The following is a 22,155-nucleotide window of genomic DNA, read 5'->3' on the forward strand; positions in this document are numbered from 1 at the left end:
CAAAGAACCAACAAGGAAGATAACTTAATACTCAAACAGCTTATCTAGTCTCCAAAACGAACTAAGTTTCCTACACACAAGCCCTTTAAAGTTGTGCATTAGCATAACACACACACACACACACACACACACACACACACACACACACACACACACACACACAACACATATGCACACATACATACACAGTGTTTTCACCCTTGAAGGTTGGGTACAGTGTGAAACACACACAGACAAACAAACACACCCTTTCAAGTCCATAAGCATAACAGCAGATCTGCTAACCCTTCTGCAGTGCCTCCATTCCCTCACCATGTGTGTGCGACGGTGAACCTCCTTTTTTTGTGGTTGCTGTTGTTGATCATCATGCGGCGGAGCAGGCGTGGAGAGTTCCGGGGGGAGAGGCGGGGGGAGATGGAGGACGGTGAACGGCGGTGGCCCCGGGTCCTCTCTGGCTGAAGCAGATTCTCTCTCAGGATTTTCACCAGGTCCTCATTCAGACCGATATGTTTAGCCATGGGGGGCACTGCCAGGGTGTCAACCCCCACCCCAACGCCAGCCTGCTGGGCCATACCCGCCCCGGGTACACCACCACCACCACCAGAAACAGCCGAATGCAGTATACGACCGTCAGTCAACCTGGACGACCGTGTGCCACAGTCCACAAGCACTGGAGACCGTAGAAAACAGTCAGTAACAGTCTGGAACAGCTAGTGACCGTCCACAGCAGTCTGCTAAAATGTCTAAAGCTAAACAACCAGGCAAATCTCCAATCCAAAATCGTTCCCCTAGTCCACTTTTAGTTTTTTTTACTGAACAAAAAAAATGTATTTCCTCCAAAAAGAAAAGGAAAAAAAGAAAAGAATCCTCACTTTTTTTCTTTGTGTCTCTCTCTTCCTCCGGCTGACGGATGGGTGCGTTCAGGTCGGTTCTGTTCTTCTGCTGGAGAGCACTGAGAGGTGCTGCTAAGAAGGCGTGACAGAGAGAAAGAAGGAGGGATGGGGGGAGGAGAGTAAAGGGGGGGGGGGGGGTTCCTTCTTTTCCAGTTGTCTTTCCCAGCTTTAACCAGCCCGGTACGGTACGGCCCTGTAAGCCAGATGCAGCCTTGTCCAATGCAGCCCAGTCTGGTCCAGCTCGATACGACAAAGCCCTGTAGAACAGTTGGGTACAGCCCAGTCCAGTATGGTGTAGACCTAGTCCAGTGCGGTAACCCAGTCCAGTATGGTGCAGACCTAGTCCAGTGCAGTCCAGCCAGGTAAGCCAGTCCAGTTGAGTCCAGTGCAACAGCCCAATCCAGCCCTACTCTGCCTCCCTCCGGTGCCTTGCAGAGCCTGGTGTAGACTGATGTCTGCAGGCTGTCTGTGTGCTAATAATCCAGCAGAGCAGAGTGGAGCAGCGCGGTACGTCAGAGCCCAGTACAGCACTACCACTGTTACAGCTCTCCTTTCCCCTCATCTCTCCCTACGCTCCGCATTGGCAGCCTAGGAAATTCTGCTCCGACGCAGGGGGAGGGTGTGTGAGACCAAGAGTAGGAACATGATCAGAACGAGTAGAGGTTGCATGTGTATAGTGTGTGTGTAAAATATGATCAGGGAGGAGAAAGGAGAGTGTGTGATTGAGTGAGAGAAAGACAGAGACAAAGAAGACAGAAAGAGCAAGTGTCTGTGTTATGACGTTTGTCTGACAGAATGTAGGGAAGACTGTGTACACAGTATACATATGTATGGATGTACGCACATGAGTGAAAGCTATGTCACCTGTTAAATCCACAGCAAATAAAATAAAACTTAATTTGTCACATGCGCCGAATACAAGTGTAGACCTTACCGTGAAATGCTTACTTACAAGCCCTTAACCAACAGTGCAGTACGAACATAACAATAACGAGGATATTTACAGGGGGTACCGGTACCGAGTCAGTGTGTGGGGGTACAGGTTAGAGGTAATATGTACATGTAGGTAGGGGTGAAGTGACTATGCATAGATAATAAACAGCAAGTAGCAGCAGTGTACAAAATAAATGGAGGGGGTCAATGTAAATAGTCCGGTGGCCATTTGATTAATTGTTCAGCAGTCTTATGGCTTGGGGGTAGAAGCTGTTAAGGAGCCTTTTGGTCCTAGACTTGGTGCTCCGGTACCGCTTGCCATACGGTAGCAGAGAAAACAGTCTATGACTTGGGTGACTGGAGTCTCTGACAATTTTATGGGCTTTCCTCTGACATTGCCTATTATATAGGTCCTGGATGGCAGGAAGCTTGGCCTTAGTGATGTACTGGGCCGTACGCACTACCCTCTGTTGCGCCTTATGGTCAGATGCCTAGCAGTTGCCATATCAGGTGGTCATGCAACCGGTCGGGATGCTCTCGATGGTGCAGCTGTAGAACTTTTTGAGGATCTGCGGACCCATGCCAAATCTTTTCAATCTTCTGAGGGGGAAAAGGTTTTGTCGTGCCCTCTTCACGACTGTCTTGGTGTGTTTGGACTATGATAGATCGTTGGTGATCTGGACACCAAGGAACTTGAAACTCTCGACCCGCTCCACTACAGCCCGTTGATGTTAATGGGGGCTTGTTCGGCCAGGCCTTTTCCTGTAGTCCACGATCAGCTCCTTTGTCCTGCTCACATTAAGGGAGAGGTTGTTGTCCTGTCACCACACTGCCAGTTCTCTGTAGATGTGTTTTTCAGAGGGCGAACAGACAAAACAAAAGATTTAAGCGCTTTTGAGCGGGGTATGCCAGGCGCACCGGTTGTGTCAAGAACATCAACGCTGCTGGGTTTTTCACGCTCAACAGTTTCCCATATATATCAAAAATGGTCCACCACCCAAAGGACATCCGGCCAACTTGACACAACTGTGGGAGTCGACATTGGCCAGCATCCCTGTGGAACACTTTTGACACCTTGTAGAGTCCATGCCTCGACGAATTGAGGCTGTTCTGAAGGCAAAAGGGAGTGCAATTCAACATTAGGAAGGTGTTCCTAATGTTTTGTACACTCAGTGTATGTGTGCAAACAGAGAAATGAGAATGAAAGGCGTAGGTTATTCTTGGATAACTTGTTAGCTGGTGCAGCAGACAGAACTAAAAGCACACATTAGTTATTGATTAACCTTTTCTAAAATGTATTTTACCTTTATTTAACTAGGCAAGACAGTTAAGAACAAATTCTTATTTTCGATGACGGCCTAGGAACAATGGGTTAACTGCCTTGTTCAGGGGCAAAATGACAGATTTTGTACTTTGTCAGCCCGGGGATTTGATATTGCAACCTTTCAGTTACTAGTCCAACGCTCTAACCACTAGGCTACACTGCCACCGTAACCATTGAGTAACCATTGAGTAATGCTCAGCCCACTAAAATCAGAACACACTCATTAGTGAATCAGGACAGGAGTGACAGGCTGGCTGGGCTATGCCCCTTTTAAACAACACAGAATGAAGGGCAGAGACAACCCTTATTGGTTCTCAGATGACCTAGCAGAAATCAAGGAAACAGAATGCTGTGTGGACTACAGCGAGAAGCTCTGATTCAGCTGATGATTGGATGGCTTTAAAATGCCTTCGGAATCAGGGTGTGGCTATGACCGACAGCTGAAAGCAGACCACTACCTCAAATCTACTGCTGATCATCTGAATAATCCTTCCACATTTTGGCAAGTAGGGAAAGGTTTAGAGTACAAAACAAGTACAAAACAAGATGCACAGCTCTCTAAACAACTGCTGGTTGCCTCACAGCTGGTAAAACTTTTAAGAAACTTTTGCTTTATGCAGGCGGATTATTTGATTGGTTTAAAGGTCAACATGAGCTCCCTGTGAAATTACCTGACACTCCTGAGCACTCTTTCACCAGGTTCTGCTTCTCGCCCTTCTCTGTCTCAGAGGTGCGTAGAGCCCTGAAAGCGTAAAGCCCTCCAGTGGCACTGATGATCTAGACCCCCGACTACTACAATTAGAGGCACACATCATTGATCCCCCTTTAACATGCATCTTTAACCTCACCCTAGAATGTAATGAGGTTGAGGAAATCAGCATTTGTCCTACCTCTTTTGAAAGCAGGTGATCCCACTCTACTGAATAACTATCGGCCCATATCCAAGTTGTCTATTCTGGCAAAGGTATTGGAGTTCCTTGTCAATGAGTAGCTTATGGCTGAGTGGTATGCGATGAGGTTTCTGGTCTGGCCACAGAACTGTCACAGCAACTTTGGAGGTTTTAAATTATGTTCACAGTGCCATGGACAGGAAGCAGCATTGTGTATCTGTATTTATAGACTTGGTGTTTGACACTGTGGACCATACTGCCTTGGTGCAGAGACTGAAGTGTGCTGGGAACACTGGTCATGCTCTGGAGTGGTTTGTGAACTACCTATCAAATCGAACTCATTGTGTTAAGGCAGATGGTAGTATATCGGACACCTTTTAACATTATTCAAAATAATCTGTACGATTTCAAACTTGTTCTGAATTTCTCTAAAACAAAATCCATGTGTCACGTTCCTGACCTATTTATGTTAGTTGTTATGTGTGTTAGTTGGTCAGGACGTGAGGTTGGGTGGGCATTCTATGTTTTCTGTTTCTGTGTTGGTTTTGGGTTGCCTGGTATGGCTCTTAGAGGCAGGTGTTTGGCGTTCCTCTAATTAAGAGTCATATTTAGGTAGGCGTTGTCACAGTGTTCGTTGTGGGTGATTGTCTTCCGTGTCTGTATGTTATTTCGTACCACACGGGACTGTTTCGGTTTATGTAGTCTGTTTCCATTTCGTGCGTTCTTCGTGTCTATGTAAGTTCTCATGTTTAGGTCAGTCTACGTCGTTTGTTATTTTGTATCATTTCAAGTGTAGTTCGTGTTCGTTTTTCGTCTTGTTTAATAAATATGTATTCAAACTTCGCTGCGCCTTGGTTCCCTCAATACTCCTCCTTTTCCGAAGATGGAGAGGAGGAGGATCGCCGTTACAGAATCACCCACCAAACCAGAGCCAAGCAGCGGAGTCAACGGAGTAAAGGACAGGAGAAGAAGGAGCAATGGACATGGGACGATATATTGGACGGAAAGGGTTGCTACACTTGGGAGGAGATCCTGGCTGGTAGGGATCGCCTCCCATGGGAACAGCTGGAGGCACTGAGGAGAGCAGAGGCTACCGGGGAGAGGAACCGGAGCTATGAGGGAACGCGTCTGGCACGGAAGCCCAAAAAGCCCGTAAGTAATTCCCAAAAATTTCTTGGGGGGGGGCTAGGAGGTAGTGGGCCAAGGGCAGGTAGGAGACCTGCGCCCACTTCCCAGGCTTACCGTGGAGAGCGGGAGTACGGGCAGGCGCCGTGTTACGCAGTAGAGCGCACGGTGTCTCCTGTACGAGTGCATAGCCCAGTGCGGGTTATTCCACCTCCCCGCACTGGTAGGGCTAGATTGGGTATTGAGCCAGGTGTCATGAGGCCGGCTCAACGCGTCTGGTCTCCAGTGCGTCTCCTCGGGCCGGCATACATGGCACCTGCCTTACGCATGGTTTCCCCGGTTCGCCTACATAGCCCGGTGAGGGTTATTCCACCTCCCCGCACTGGTCGGGCAACCGGGAGCATTCAACCAGGTAAGGTTGGGCAGGCTCAATGCTCAAGAGAGCCAGTACGCCTCCACGGTCCGGTATTTCCGGCGCCACCTCCCCGCCCCAGCCTAGTACCTACAGTGTCTACACTACGCACTAGGCTACCAGTGCGTATCCTGAGCCCTGTTCCTCCTCCACGCACTCTCCCTGTAGTGCGTGTATCTAGCCCGGTGCCTCCAGTTCCGGCACCACGCACTAAGCCACCTGTGCGTCTCCAGAGCCCTGAACACACTGTATCTTCTCCCCCTACTAATCCTGATGTGCTTGTCCTCAGCCCGGTGTCACCAGTGCCGGTACCTCGCATCAGGTATAGAGTGGGCTTTGAGAATGCAGTGTGCCCTGTCCCTGCTCCCCGCACTAGTAGGAAGGTGCTTATCCTTAGCCCGGTGCCTCCAGTTCCGGCACCACGCACCAGGTCTACAGTGCGCCGTATCCGGCCAGAGCCATCCGTCTCCCCAGCGCCATCTGAGCCATCCGTCTCCCCAGCGCCGTCTGAGCCATCCGTCTGCCAGGAGCCTGCAAAGCCGCCCGTCTGCCATGAGCCTGCAAAGCCGCCCGTCTGCCATGAGCCTACAGAGCCATCCGCCAGACAGGAGCCGCTAGAGCCGTCAGCCAGACAGGAGCCGCTAGAGCCGTCAGCCAGACAGGATCTGCCAGAGCCGCCAACCAGACAGGATCTGCCAGAGCCGCCAACCAGACAGGATCTGCCAGAGCCGCCAACCAGACAGGATCTGCCAGAGCCGCCAACCAGACAGGATCTGCCAGAGCCGTCAGAGAGCCATGAGCAGCCAGAGCCGTCAGAGAGCCATGAGCAGCCAGAGCCGTCAGAGAGCCATGAGCAGCCAGAGCCGTCAGCCTGCCATGAGCGTCGAGAGCCGTCAGCCTGCCATGAGCGTCGAGAGCCGTCAGCCAGCCATGAGCGTCGAGAGCCGTCAGCCAGCCATGAGCGTCGAGAGCCGTCAGCCAGCCATGAGCGTCGAGAGCCGTCAGCCAGCCATGAGCGTCGAGAGCCGTCAGCCAGCCATGAGCGTCGAGAGCCGTCAGCCAGCCATGAGCGTCGAGAGCCGTCAGCCTGCCATGAGCGTCCAGATTCGTCAGTCAGCCATGAGCTGCCCTTCAGCCTGAAACGGCTAGATACCCAGAACTGCCCATCAGTCCAGAGCTGTCTCTCTGTCCGGAGCTGCCTTTCAGTCCGGAGTTGCCCCTCTATCATTATCTCCCTCTCTATCTTGATCTACCTCTATATTCTTATCTATCCCTTTGTCTTGATCTATCTCTCTGTCCCGGTGCTGTCCTTATTAGTGATGTTATTAAGAGGATTTTGTGGGGGTAAAAAGAGGGTGGACATTCTTAGAGGGAGGAAGCTAGGATGGATTATGGTGGGGTGGGGACCTCGCCCGGAGCCTGAGCCACCACCGTGGTTAGATGCCCACCCAGACCCTCCCCTAGACTTTGTGCTGGTGCGTCCGGAGTTCGCACCTTATGGGGGGGGGTAATGTCACGTTCCTGACCTATTTATGTTAGTTGTTATGTGTGTTAGTTGGTCAGGACGTGAGGTTGGGTGGGCATTCTATGTTTTCTGTTTCTGTGTTGGTTTTGGGTTGCCTGGTATGGCTCTTAATTAGAGGCAGGTGTTTGGCGTTCCTCTAATTAAGAGTCATATTTAGGTAGGCGTTGTCACAGTGTTCGCAGTGTTTGTGGGTGATTGTCTTCCGTGTCTGTATGTTATTTCGTACCACACGGGACTGTTTCGGTTTATGTAGTCTGTTTCCATTTCGTGCGTTCTTCGTGTCAATGTAAGTTCTTATGTTTAGGTCAGTCTACGTCGTTTGTTATTTTGTATCATTTCAAGTGTAGTTCGTGTTCGTTTTTCGTCTTGTTTAATAAATATGTATTCAAACTTCGCTGCGCCTTGGTTCCCTCAATACTCCTCCTTTTCCGAAGATGGAGAGGAGGAGGATCGCCGTTACACCATGGTATTTTCCAATACTAAACAATATGGAAACCATGTAATCACTACCTTGGAAGGACATTCTATAGAGCAAATCAAAACATACAAATATCAGGGAGTTTGGGTGGATAAGAAGTTCAGCCTCACTACCCATGTAAAGAACTTTGTCAGGAAACTCAAGCTGCATTTTGGGTTTTATTACCAGCACAAAGCTTGTTTTTCCATTGGCGCCAGAAAATAGTTGATTCATTGTACTTTTTGCTCTGTATTGGACTACAATTTATGTACAAGCCTCAAGCTCTACACTGAAGGCTCTTGACTCTGTGTATCATGCAGCCCTTTGTTTTTGTCACCAATCAGAGACGTCCATCTCAACATTGTGATATCTACAATGCTGTCGGGTGGACATTACTTGCAACATGCAGGCTCAAACACTGGTACATTGCTATTTAGAAGGCCATTTCAGGAAAACTGCCATTTTAACTATCCTCTCTTCTAGCTCGAACTGAAAACACGTACAAGCTCAGATCTCTATCTTGTTTTATTAAGAGTCGGGAAAATTATAACCAAGCATTTTATTTTACCTTATTTACCAGGTAAGTTGACTGAGAACACCATTTAATTTACAGCAATGACCTGGGGAATAGATACAGGGGAGAGGAGGGTGGATGAATGAGCATATTGGAAGCTAAGGATGATTTGGTGGCCATGATGGTACAAGGACCAAATTGGGAATTTAGCCAGGACACCAGGGTTAGCACCCCTACTCTTACGATAAGTGTCATGGGATCTTTTAGTGACTACAGAGTCAGGACACCACACGTCTGAAAGACGGCACCCTTACACAGAGGGGCATTGAGATCAAATGTATTTTTACCAGAGGAAAAAGTGCCTCCTACTGGCCCTCCAACTCAACTTCCAGCAGCATATGGTGCCCCATCCAGGGACTGACCAGGACCAACCCTGCTTAGCTTCAGTGGGAAGTCAGCAGTGGTATGCAGGGTGGTCCTTTCATTACACAGCCCCCTGGTCTTGAATTCCCTCCAAGCCCACCTAAAACCCCAGGACCTGGTGTCCCTGGAAGAGGTCAAAGGACAAATAGATGAACAGGTTGTTGAGACATGCAGTTGTTTCTAGTTGTCACCCCATGTCACTAGTTTGCATTGCCTTATGTAAGGAAGCACGCTGTTTTACTTCACACACACACGACACACATGCCTGCACGCACGCACACACATCCACAGTTTGTTTGCTGTTGTATTTGTACTGTTGCCAATGTCTTCCCGTCTGTGTTGTCTGTTTTGTATTACATCGTTTTTTTTATTTTTTATCCCAGCCGCCGTCCCAACACAGGAGGCCATTTGCCTCTTGCCAGGCCTTCATTGTAAATAAGAATTAGTTCTTAATTGACTTGCCTAGTTAAATAAAAAATGTAATGCTGGGAATGTGTGTGTGTGTGTGTGTGTGTGTGTGTGTGTGTGTGTGTGTGTGTGTGTGTGTGTGTGTGTGTGTGTGTGTGTGTGTGTGTGTGTGTGTGTGTGTGTGTGTGTGTGTGTGTGTGTGTGTGTGTGTGTGTGTGTGTAATGTTTCCACTAGGATTTTTTTCAGCAGCAGTGGCAAAGTCATCATAGGGGGTGGCGTGGTAGTGGCCCTGGCAAATTCTGAGGTCTCCAACCAAATATTTTTTAGGCCTTCCTCCTGGCCGCAGAGACAAAATGTTCTGTTTAAAAGCTAATTTCCTGCAATTCTACACATTTTGCTATTGGGCCAAGATAAATAAAATTAGTTTGAAAGCAAATTTCCTCTCAGCCCCATTGTGTGCAGTTTTAAAGTAACTGTCCAGTGAAAATCCCACTTTTAAAAATGTATAGTCTGTTAACTCATACCCAAATAGTGCTGAGCAGTTAGTGCTTTTTGAGGTCGGTTCAGTTTGGTTCGATTATTTTTTTTAAATCAAGGTTTTTGAACCACAAAATTGCATTATGTGGGTTGAATTCTGTAACAACACAGTGACTGCCCATACTGCTTATCACCATAATTGATTCATATGACTTTAGTAAAATATTTAGGTTGTTGTGTATATTATTTTTGTTTTATTTGATTACTTTATTATTTCATTCAAAGTCATCATTTCATCTCTATAGAGCTGCTGCCTATACTGTCTGACAAAATCATAATTTTAGTAGTTCTTCAAAGTAAATAAAGCATACTTTTATGACTGCTGAATACCAACTATCAATCACTTAGATCAGTGTTTCCCAAACTCAGTCCTCGAGACCCCAAGAGGTTCATGTTTTGGTTTTTGCCAAGCACTACACAGCTGATTCAAATAATCAAATCTTGATGATGAGTTGATTATTTGAATCAGCTGTGTAGTGCTAGGGCAAAAATCAAAATGTGCACCCATTGGGGTCCCCAGGACCGAGTTTGGGAAACACTGACTTAGATCATGTGTTTTCAGTTTGAGATACCTCGCGAACCAACTGCTCTATCGCTCTAGAACACACCATCTTCTGTCTCTTTTACGTATAAGGCTTAAAAGAAACATATACCGGACAAGTAGGTGCGCAATGTATTCTGGTCATTGTAGTTAATAACCACGTTTTCTGTGCTAAATTACACTGAATGTTGTTGCATGTTTCATGAGCTGAAATAAAAGATCCCAGACATTTTTCATACGTACAAATTTGTTTACATCCCTGTTAGTGAGTATTTTATACTTTATTAAGATAATCCATCCACCTGACAGGTGTGGCATATCAACAAGCTGATTATACAGCATGATCATTACACAGGTGCACCTTGTGCTGGTGACAATAAAAGGCCACTCTAAAATGTAAAGTTTTGCCACAAAACACAATGCCACAGATGTCTCAAGTTTTGAGGTAGCGTGCAATTGGCATGCTGACTGCATGAAACTCCACCAGAGCTGTTGCCAGAGAATTAAATGTATATTTTTCTACCATAAGCCGGTTTAGAGAATTTGTCAGTACGTCCAACCAGCCTCACAACCGCAGACCACATGTAAACACGCCAGCCCAGTACCTCCACATCCGGCTTATTCACCTGCGGGATCGTCAGATAGTGGTAGGCGGGTAGTGCTGAGGAGTATTTCTGTCTGTAATAAAGCCCTTTTGTGAGGAAAAACTCATTCTGATTGGCTGGGCCTGGCTTCTAAGTGGGTGGGTCTATGCCCTCCCAGGCACACCCATGGCTGTGCCCCTGCCCAGTCATATGGAATCCATAGATTAGGGACTAATTTATTTTACGTGACTGATTTCCTTATATGAATCGTAACTTGGCAAAATCTTAGAAATTGTTGCATGTTGCGTTTATATTTTTGTTCATTATCATTTACTGCAATTATACACATTTTGCCATGGCTTATGCCATGTTCTTATGCTATCTGAGTGACTCAAACATTATAACAAAATCAATGGCAGCCCCATGCCATGACATTATTTGAATTTTAGATTCTCCCTGACTGTTTAGTTATTCTCAAAGATGATCTTATTTAAAAATATATTGCTCCATTATATTTTCTACATAATTAATATTTGGTTTTAGTTGTTTAGGTTTACCCTGAAAATGTTTTACCATCCAGAGGAGAAAAAAAAAACGTTTATTTTTAATATCATATTTTTGGGAGTAGCGACATATTTTGGGGAGTAGCCACCGCTAAATAAATATAGGGGAGGCATTTTGAGTGTGTATCCAAAGTAGCTGTGTTAGTCATTCCAAATGGACCCCTTACCCCTACACTATAGATGGGTGCTTCACCAAGTGGATGTCTGATAATGAACTTGCTTTCACCTGCCCAGGGAGAAGACAAGAAGAGGAATTCTCTTCAGACTATTGAGTTTCACCCTTGTACTGATGAGCTCAACATTAAAGGAGAGCTGATGTCATGTCTCAAATAGCTCCTAGAAAAAGGCTCTGAAATCACTCCACTACTGGTTTTCTCTTCCCTTACCACAGTGACTTTATCTCTGCTATTCAGGAATTGTGACTGCCTTAACCTTAAGCAATGTCATCTTCAAATAGTTATCATAAAAAATGTGAAGCCCTAATGGTGTTATACTGTAATAATGTATCCATTATGCATCTCAGTATCCAGTGAAAAAGAAAGACTCTGCACACTCCTTTTTTCCACTGATCAACATTTATAGCCTTGTTGGATATCTTGCGTAGGCTCAAAGCGATTCGCTATTCTTATGTTCTTCCATTCTTCTACAGAACCAGTTTTCCAACCATTGAGAGTAGAGAGAACAGGTAGTGAAATAGATGACTGAAGAGGCCATAGTATGAATCCATTTCTCTGACCCCATCTCTACCCAGCAATGTTGAGCCTGACCTTACTGTCCTCCACAAGCCAATCTGTATGAGCAAACCCATATCTAGTTTACTGTGTTCCTGTACACAATAGGAACTATGGAGCGATTTCAGTGGCAACAGAATTTTTTGTTGAATTCAATCATTTTGAATTTGCATTAGGTTATTGAATTTGTAATGCACAAATTGAATCATTGAATTCATAAATGTAACTTTTATTTCATGATTTGAAACTGAATTGAATGAATATTGCATTCAGTTTTAAAATGTAATTTCTATTTAATTGAATATTCAATTTCAACATTCACAGTGGCAAGAAAAAGTATGTGAACCCTTTGGAATTACCTGGATTTCTGCATAAATTGGTCATCGAATTTCATCTGATCTTCATCTAAGTCACAACAATATACAAACACTGTGTGCTTCAACTAATAGCATACAAATTATTGTATTTTTATTGTCTATATTTAATACATAATTTAAACATTCACAGTGTAGGTTGGGAAAAGTATGTGAACCCCTAGGCTAATGACTTCTCATAAAGATAATTGGAGTCAGGAGTTACCTTATCTGGAGTCCAATCAATGAGACGAGATTTGAGATGTTGGTCAGAGCTTCCCTGCCCTATAAAAAAACACTCACAAAATTTGAGTTTGCTATTCACAAGAAGCATTGCCTGATGTGAACCATGCCTCGAACAAAAGAGATCTCAGAAGAATTGTTGGAAAGGGTTACAAAAGTATCTCTAAAAGCCTTGATGTTCATCAGTCCACGTTAAGACAAATTGTCTATAAATGGAGAAAGTTCAGCACTGTTGCTATTCTCCCTAGGAGTGGCCGTCCTGCAAAGATGACTGGAAGAGCACAGCGCAGAATGCTCAATGCGGTTAAGAAGAATCCTAGAGTGTCAGCTAAAGACTAACAGAAATCTCTGTTAAAAATTGCGAAAGAGCATCTGGATGTTCCACATCGCTACTGGCAAAATATTCTGTGGACAGATTATACTAAAGTTGCTATCATCGACGTAAAAAATTATTCCCAAGACATTTTGCAGGAGAATGTAAGGCTCTCTGTCCGCCAATTGAAGCTCAACAGAATTTGGGTGATGCAACGGGACAACGACCCAAAACACAGAAGTAAATAAACAAAAGAATGGCTTCAACAGAAGAAAATACGGCTCTGGAGTGGCTCAGTCAGAGTCCTGACCTCAACCAATATTGGCCTGGAGTTGATTGACGTTGATTGACGTCACTTCCTGTTGAATCTGCAGACGTGTTGCTGTGCGTATTGTTGCTGTGCGATTTGCTGCGAACTTTACTTTACTTTGCTAGCTGACAACTTTACGTTTTTTGTTTTGTTTCTGTTTTTAATTACCGTTTATATTTTTAGTTTTTCCATCGCAACTTTTTTCCCTCATTCAACCTTTTCACTCCGGACGCTTTATCTGGACATGGTTCGTCAACACCTTCAACAACCGAAGCTAAGTAGTAACATTAACATGATGTCTTCTAATTGCAGTCGCTGTACTCATAATATACAGGAGAACGATCGCCTTAAGGCGAAAATAGTTGTGCTGCAAGCCCAGCTTCAGACGCAATCGTTAGGCAAGGGTATTTTCAGTGTAGGAAAGGAAGAAACAGCGTCTGTGCCACCAGTAAGTACAGATAGTAACGTTAGTATAAATCCCCCCGCACAGTCCCCGCAGCCGGACAACTTTCTCATGGCTTCTGGAGGGAAATGCTGTTGGAATGCTCAACCGGTGTCGCTCATTCAGCCGACAGAAACTTTCAACCGGTTTTCCCCATTATGTAGCGAGTCGGAGTCTGAGTCTGAGTCTTCTCTTGTCTCTACTCCTCCCGTTACGGGGTCTGAGACGCCGAAGGCTCCCACCGTTAGCTCTGACAAATTGAAAACCCTAGTCATTGGCGACTCCATTACCCGCAGTATTAGACTTAAAACGAATCACCCAGCGATCATACACTGTTTACCAGGGGGCAGGGCTACCGACGTTAAGGCTAATCTTAAGATGGTGCTGGCTAAAGCTAAATCTGGCGAGTGTAGAGAGTATAGAGATATTGTTATCCACGTCGGCACCAACGATGTTAGGATGAAACAGTCAGAGGTCACCAAGTGCAACATAGCTTCAGCGTGTAAATCAGCTAGAAAGATGTGTCGGCATCGAGTAATTGTCTCTGGCCCCCTCCCAGTTAGGGGGAGTGACGAGCTCTACAGCAGAGTCTCAGCACTCAATCGCTGGTTGAAAACTGTTTTCTGCCCCTCCCAAAAGATAGAATTTGTAGATAATTGGCCCTCTTTCTGGGACTCACCCACAAACAGGACCAAGCCTGACCTGCTAAGGAGTGACGGACTCCATCCTACCTGGAGGGGTGCTCTCATCTTATCTACCAACATAGATAGGGCTCTAACTCCTTTAGCCCCACAATGAAATATGGTGCAGGCCAGGCAGCAGGCTGTTAGCCAACCTGCCAGCTTAGTGGAGTCTGCCAATAGCACAGTCAGTGTAGTCAGCTCAGCCATACCCATTGAGACTGTGTCTGTGCCTCGACCTAGGTTGGGCAAAACTAAACATGGCGGTGTTCGCCTTAGCAATCTTATTAGGATAAAGACCTCCTCCATTCCTGCCATTATTGAAAGAGATCGTGATACCTCACATCTCAAAATAGGGTTACTTAATGTTAGATCCCTCACTTCAAAGGCAGTCATAGTCAATGAACTAATCACTGATCATAATCTTGATGTGATTGGCCTGACTGAAACATGGCTTAAGCCTGATGAATTTACTGTGTTAAATGAGGCCTCACCTCCTGGTTACACTAGTGACCATATCCCCCGTGCATCCCGCAAAGGCGGAGGTGTTGCTAACATCTACAATAGCAAATTTCAATTTACAAAAAAAAAAATGGCGTTTTCGTCTTTTGAGCTTCTAGTCATGAAATCTATGCAGCCTACTCAATCACTTTTTATAGCTACTGTTTACAGGCCTCCTGGGCCATATACAGCGTTCCTCTCTGAGTTTCCTGAATTCCTATCAGACCTTGTAGTCATAGCAGATCATATTCTAATTTTTGGTGATTTTAATATTCACATGGAGAAGTCCACAGACCCACTCCAAAAGTCTTTCGGAGCCATCATCGACTCAGTGGGTTTTGTCCAACATGTCTCTGGACCTACTCACTGCCACAGTCATACTCTGGACCTAGTTTTGTCCCATGGAATAAATGTTGTAGATCTTAATGTTTTTCCACATAATCCTGGACTATCGGACCACCATTTTATTACGTTTGCAATCGCAACAAATAATCTGCTCAGACCCCAACCAAGGAGCATCAAAAGTCGTGCTATAAATTCTCAGACAACACAAAAATTCCTTGATGCCCTTCCAGACTCCTTCTGCCTACCCAAGGACGTCAGAGGACAAAAATCAGTTAACCACTTAACTGAGGAACTCAATTTAACCTTGCGCAATACCCTAGATGCAGTTGCACCCCTAAAAACGAAAAACATTTGTCATAAGAAACTAGCTCCCTGGTATACAGAAAATACCCGAGCTTTGAAGCAAGCTTCCAGGAAATTGGAACGGAAATGGCGCCACACAAAACTGGAAGTCTTCCGACTAGCTTGGAAAGACAGTACCGTGCAGTACCGAAGAGCCCTCACTGCTGCTCGATCATCCTACTTTTCCAACTTAATCGAGGAAAATAAGAACAATCCAAAATTTCTTTTTGATACTGTTGCAAAGCTAACTAAAAAGCAGCATTCCCCAAGAGAGGATGGCTTTCACTTCAGCAGTAATAAATTCATGAACTTCTTTGAGGAAAAGATCATGACCATTAGAAAGCAAATTACGGACTCCTCTTTGAATCTGCGTATTCCTCCAGGGCTTAGCTGTCCTGGATCTGCACAGCTCTGCGAGGGCCTGGGATCGGGAGAGACACTTAAGTGTTTTAGTACTATATCTCTTGACACAATGATGAAAATAATCATGGCCTCTAAACCTTCAAGCTGCATACTGGATCCTATTCCTACTAAACTGCTGAAGGAGCTGCTTCCTGTGCTTGGCCCTCCTATGTTGAACATAATAAACAGCTCTCTATCCACCGGATGTGTACCAAACTCACTAAAAGTGGCAGTGATAAAGCCTCTCTTGAAAAAGCCAAACCTTGACCCGGAAAATATAAAAAACTATCGGCCTATATCGAATCTTCCATTCCTCTCAAAAATTTTAGAAAAAGCTGTTGCGCAGCAACTCACTGCCTTTCTGAAGACAAACAATGTATATGAAATGCTTCTGTCTGGTTTTAGACCCCATCATAGCACTGAGACTGCACTTGTGAAGGTGGTAAATGACCTTTTAATGGCGTCAGACCGAGGCTCTGCATCTGTCCTCGTGCTACTAGACCTTAGTGCTGCCTTTGACACCATCGATCACCACATTCTTTTGGAGAGACTGGAAACCCAAATTGGTCTACACGGACAAGTTCTGGCCTGGTTTAGATCTTACCTGTCGGAAAGATATCAGTTTGTCTCTGTGAATGGTCTGTCCTCTGACAAATCAACTGTACATTTCGGTGTTCCTCAAGGTTCCGTTTTAGGACCACTATTGTTTTCACTATATATTTTACCTCTTGGGGATGTTATTCGAAAACATAATGTTAACTTTCACTGCTATGCGGATGACACACAGCTGTACATTTCAATGAAACATGGTGAAGCCCCAAAATTGCCCTCGCTAGAAGCCTGTGTTTCAGACATAAGGAAGTGGATGGCTGAAAACTTTCTACTTTTAAACTCGGACAAAACAGAGATGCTTGTTCTAGGTCCCAAGAAACAAAGAGATCTTCTGTTAAATCTGACAATTCATCTTGATGGTTGTAAAGTCGTCTCAAATAAAACTGTGAAGAACCTCGGCGTTACTCTTGACCCTGATCTCTCTTTTGACGAACATATCAAGACTGTTTCAAGGACAGCTTTTTTCCATCTACGTAACATTGCAAAAATCAGAAATTTTCTGTCCAAAAATGATGCAGAAAAATTAATCCATGCATTTGTTACTTCTAGGTTAGAGTACTGCAATGCTCTACTTTCCGGCTACCCGGATAAAGCACTAAATAAACTTCAGTTAGTGCTAAATACGGCTGCTAGAATCCTGACTAGAACCAAGAAATTTGATCATATTACTCCAGTGCTAGCTTCCCTACACTGGCTTCCCGTTAAGGCAAGGGCTGATTTCAAGGTTTTACTGTTAACCTTTAAAGCGTTACATGGGCTTGCTCCTACCTATCTTTCCGAGTTGGTCCTGCCGTACATACCTACACGTACGCTACGGTCACAAGACGCAGGCCTCCTAATTGTCCCTAAAATTTCTAAGCAAACAGCTGGAGGCAGGGCTTTCTCCTATAGATCTCCATTTTTATGGAACAGTCTGCCTACCCATGTGAGAGACGCAGACTCAGTCTCAACCTTTAAGTCTTTACTGAAGACTTATCTCTTCAGTAGGTCATATGATTGAGTGTAGTCTGGCCCAGGAGTGTGAAGGTGAACGGAAAGGCTCTGGAGCAACGAACCGCCCTTGCTGTCTCTCCAGGGCCGGTTCCCCTCTCTCCACTGGGATTCTCTGCCTCTAACCCTGTTACTGGGGCTGAGTCACTGGCTTGCTGGTGCTCTTTCATGCCGTCCCTAGGAGGGGTGCGTCACTTGAGTGGGTTGAGTTACTGACGTGAACTTCCTGTCTGGGTTGGCGCCCCCCCTTGGTTTGTGCTGTGGTGGAGACCTTTGTGGGCTATACTCGGCCTTGTCTCAGGATTGTAAGTTGGTGGTTGAGGATATCCCTCTAGTGGTGTGGGGGCTGTGCTTTGGCAGAGTGGGTGGGGTTATATCCTTCCTGTTTGGCCCTGTCCGGGGGTTTCTTCGGATGGGGCCACAGTGTCTCCTGACCGCTCCTGTCTCAGCCTCCAGTATTTATGCTGCAGTAGTTTATGTGTCGGGGGGCTAGGGTCAGTTGGTTATACCTGGAATACTTCTCCTGCCTTATCCAGTGTCCTGTGTGAATTTAAGTATGCTCTCTCTAATTCTCTCGTTCTCTCTTTCTCTCTGAGAACCTGAGCCCTAGGACCATACGTCGGGACTACCGGCCGTGGTGACTCCTTGCTGCCCCCAGTCCGCCTGGCCTTGCTGCTATTCCAGTTTCAACTCTTCTGCCTGCGGTTATGGAACCCCTACCTGTCCCAGACCTGCTGTTTTCAACTCTTAATGATCGGCTATGAAAAGCCAACTGAGATTTATTCCTGATTATTATTTGACCATGCTTGTCATTTATGAACATTTTGAAAATCTTGGCTCTCTCTAATTTTCTCCTTCTCTCTTTCTTTCTCTCGGAGGACCTGGGCCCTAGGACCATGCATCGGGACTGCCGCCCGTGGTGACTCCTTGCTGTCCCCAGTCCGCCTGGCCTTGCTGCTATTCCAGTTTCAGCTGTTCTGCCTGCGGTTATGGAACCGCCACCTGTCCCAGACCTGTTGTTTTTCAACTCTTAATGATCAGCTATGAAAAGCCAACTGAAAATTATTCATGATTATTATTTGACCATGCTTGTCACTTATGAACATTTTTGAACATCTTGGCATAGTTCTGTTATAATCTCCACCCGGCACAGCCAGAAGAGGACTGGCCACCCCTCATAGCCTGGTTCCTCTCTAGGTTTCTTCCTAGGTTTTGGCCTTTCTAGGGAGTTTTTCCTAGCCACCGTGCTTCTACACCTGCATTCTAGCTGTTTGGGGTTTTAGGCTGGGTTTCTGTACAGCACTTCGAGATATTATCTGATGTACGAAGGGCTATATAAAATAAAATTGATTGATTGATTGATTGAACCCGATTTGAGATGCTGTGGTATGACCTTGAGAGCGGTTCACACCAGACATCCCACGAATATTGCTGAACTGAAACAGTTTTGTAAAGAGGAATGGTCCAAAATTCCTCCTGACCGTTGTGCAGGTCTGATCCACAACTACAGAAAACATTTGGTTGAGGTTATTGCTGCCAAAGGAGGGTCAACCAGTTATAAATCCAAGGTTTCACATACTTTTCCCACCCTGCACTGTGAATGTTTACACGGTGTGTTCAATAAAGACATGAAAACGTATAATTTCTTTTGTGTTATTAGTTTAAGCAGACTGTGTTTGTCTATTGTTGTGACTTAGATGAAGATCAGATCAAATTTGATGACCAATTTATCCAGGTTATTCCAAAGGGTTCACATACTTTTTCTTGCCACTGTATATATTGAGTTTCAATATGGTAGATACTGCATTAATTGTCTGTGTATCAAGTTTACAAACAATCATTTCAAGTTGATCAAAGTTGAATATATTCAACTTCTCAGATGGATTCAGATTCAGTTTCCAAATTCAGTCCTCTAAATTCAGATTCAAACCAGAGACAACATCCTGGTACTTTGCCAGCCAGAAAAGGTAGAGGAGAACAGATCGAATCAAACGCAATCAAATTTTATTGGTCACATACACATGGTTAGCAGATGTTAATGCGAGTGTAGCGAAATGCTTGTGCTTCTAGTTCCGACTCTGCAGTAATATCTAACAAGTAATCTAACATTCACAACTACCTTATACACACAAATACGCACAAATGTAAAGGGATGTGTAATGAATACTCAGGCAGAAAAAGATGTAGATTCACACAGAGCGCGGCAGATGTTTATTAAGCCTTCGCAGAAGGTAGGAATTGTGGTCACAGACAGGCAATGGTCAAACACAGGTAGGCAGTCAAAAACAAACAATGCCTCACAACCATACAAACAGAAATAACTTAACTAAATAGGGAGCTGATGAGACCAGGTGAGAAACGAACACAGGTGAAATCAATGGAAAAAAATGAAAGACAGGGATATGTTCCAGAACACAAAGAAACAGGGCTACATTCAAGAACACAAAGAAAAAGAACCCAAGGTTGACTAAGAAAAGAAAAGCAGAACCTTACTGGATGAATAGAATATGTACATACAAATATGGATGGCGTGCGGCATAGGCAAGATGCAGTAGATGGTATAGAATACAGTATATACATATTTATCATCTCTGTGATAAATATAAGCTTCTGACGGTTTCTGAAGCCAACGTGGCAATGTTTCATTTTGATTTTTTAATGAATTGGACTCTAGCGTTTGAACTAAACCTTTTTGGCTATAAACTATTATGACCCCATTCTGGAAAGCTAACAGGCTGACCACACCGCTTGCGTTGCAAAATACATTTAGAACTCTATGTTATTAAATTATTGCACCCACATTGCTCGCGAGCGCCAACGAGCGTCTGCATTGTCAAGGGCTAAAATAGAAGTTCTATTTCTGACGCAAATCGTCAGTCCTGCCTCTCCCATCTCCTCATTGGTTTATAGAAGCAGGTACCCACGTGCCATCTCCTCATTGGTTATACCCACGTGGGTGACTGAAAGATAAATGAGGTCAGTGGCGGTAATGCACCTAATTTATGAAAGTTGCCAATTGCAATATAAAGTCAAGAGAAGAAAAGGCCTGTAAGGAAGAGAGATGACTAGAAATTATTCGGTTGACCGTTTTATCTGTGGATTAACCTGTCTAGGATCAGCGTGCCGCTAGCGGCACTCCCCCCCCCCCCCCACTGAAAAACCAGTGCCGCGAAATTCAAAAAAAATATTTTTTTAAAATATTTAACTTTCACACATTAAAGTCCAATACAGCTAATGAAAGACACAGATCTTATGAATCCAGTCAACATTTCCGATTTTTAAAATGTTTTACAGGGAAGACACAATATGTAAAGATGTACATCTATTACCTAAAAACACATTAGCATATTCCACCATCTTTTATTTGTCCACCAACACCAGTAGCCATCACCAATTCGGCTAAACTAAGATATTTATAGCCTCTAACCAACAAAAAAACTCATTAGATGACAGTCTGATAACATATTTATGGTATGGGATAGGTTTTGTTAGAAAAAAGTGCATATTTCAGGTAGATGGCATAGTTTACAATTGCACCCACCATCACAAATGGACTAGAATAATTACAATGAGCAACGTGTTTACCTAACTACTAATCATCAAACATTTCGTAAAAATACACAGCATACACGAATCGAAAGACACAGATCCTGTGAATACAGACAATATTTCAGATTTTCTAAGTGTCTTACAGCGAAAACACAATAAATCGTTATATTAGCTTAGCACATAGCAATTAGCAGCCCAGCATTGATTCTAGCCAAAGTGAGCGATAAAAGTCAACATCGCCAAAAGATATTAATTTTTTCACTAACCTTCTCAGAATTCTTCCGATGACACTCCTGTAACATCACATTACAACATGCATATACAGTTTGATCGAAAATGTTTATATTTAGCCACCAAAATCATGGTTAGACAATGTGAAATGTAGACAAGCTGGTAAAGAAAACGTCCTTGCGCCACTTAGACAGTGATCTACTCTTATACATAAATACTCATAAACGTGACTAAAAAATATAGGGTGGACAGGGATTGATAGACAATTTAATTCTTAATACAATTGCGTTATTACATTTTTTAATTTATCCTTACTTTTCAATACAGTTTGCGCCAAGCGAAGCTACGTCAAAAAACATGGCGTCCTAAGCCACTAAAATGTTTCGACAGAAACACGATTTATCATAATAAAAATGTCCTACCTTGAGCTGTTCTTCCATCAGTATCTTGGGCAAAGGATCCTTTCTTGGGAGAAATCGTCTTTTGGTGGAAAGCTGTCCTCTTGCCATGTGGAAATGTCAACTACGTTCGGGATGAACTGAAAAGCGTTCCCAACTTTTCACATCGTTGCAAAAATAAATGTCCCAAAATCGCACTAAACGGATATAAATTGCTATAAAACGCTTTAAATTAACTACTTTGTGATGTTTGTAACTCCTATAACGAGTGAAAAGATGACCGGAGAAATATAACAGGCTAAACTAACGCTTGGAACAGGAGAGGGTCGGTGTCTTCCACGCGCGTTACGCAGCAAGAAAAGACTTGCTAGCTAAAGGTTTTTTTCATTTGTAGGGCCTGTGAACGAGCAATCGAGCCCGTTGGAATCGTCATCACGTAAAGGCATCCAGGGGAAGACGTAAGAAGTGTCCGTATAGTCATAGCAACGACAGTGCCCGTTTAAATGACTTCAGAAAAGTGGCCAACGTTTCTCAAATCTGACTCCATGTCAGGGAAATTGCTGTAGAATGGGCTCTGTTCCAC

General features: G+C 44.4%; 1 protein-coding gene across 3 annotated transcripts in view; it reads right to left on the reverse strand.

The window, feature by feature from the left end:
- Window positions 1–22,155, reverse strand: part of LOC129853246 (cAMP-specific 3',5'-cyclic phosphodiesterase 4D-like) — a 316,278-nt gene that overhangs the window by 197,922 nt on the left and 96,201 nt on the right. Inside the window, exon 1 of one of the 3 annotated variants that reach the window (XM_055919090.1) lies at window positions 313–1,456. The exons of 1 other annotated variant lie outside the window; for it this stretch is intronic. In XM_055919090.1, the coding sequence (XP_055775065.1) occupies window positions 313–572 (260 nt within the window). In that variant the 5' untranslated portion in view covers window positions 573–1,456. Of the gene's footprint in view, window positions 1–312; window positions 1,457–22,155 lie in introns of those variants that run through there. One more of the 3 variants, XM_055919086.1, reaches the window with a different exon arrangement.

Source organism: Salvelinus fontinalis, chromosome 4 (assembly GCF_029448725.1).
Source record: "Salvelinus fontinalis isolate EN_2023a chromosome 4, ASM2944872v1, whole genome shotgun sequence".
Taxonomy (NCBI): domain Eukaryota; kingdom Metazoa; phylum Chordata; class Actinopteri; order Salmoniformes; family Salmonidae; genus Salvelinus; species Salvelinus fontinalis.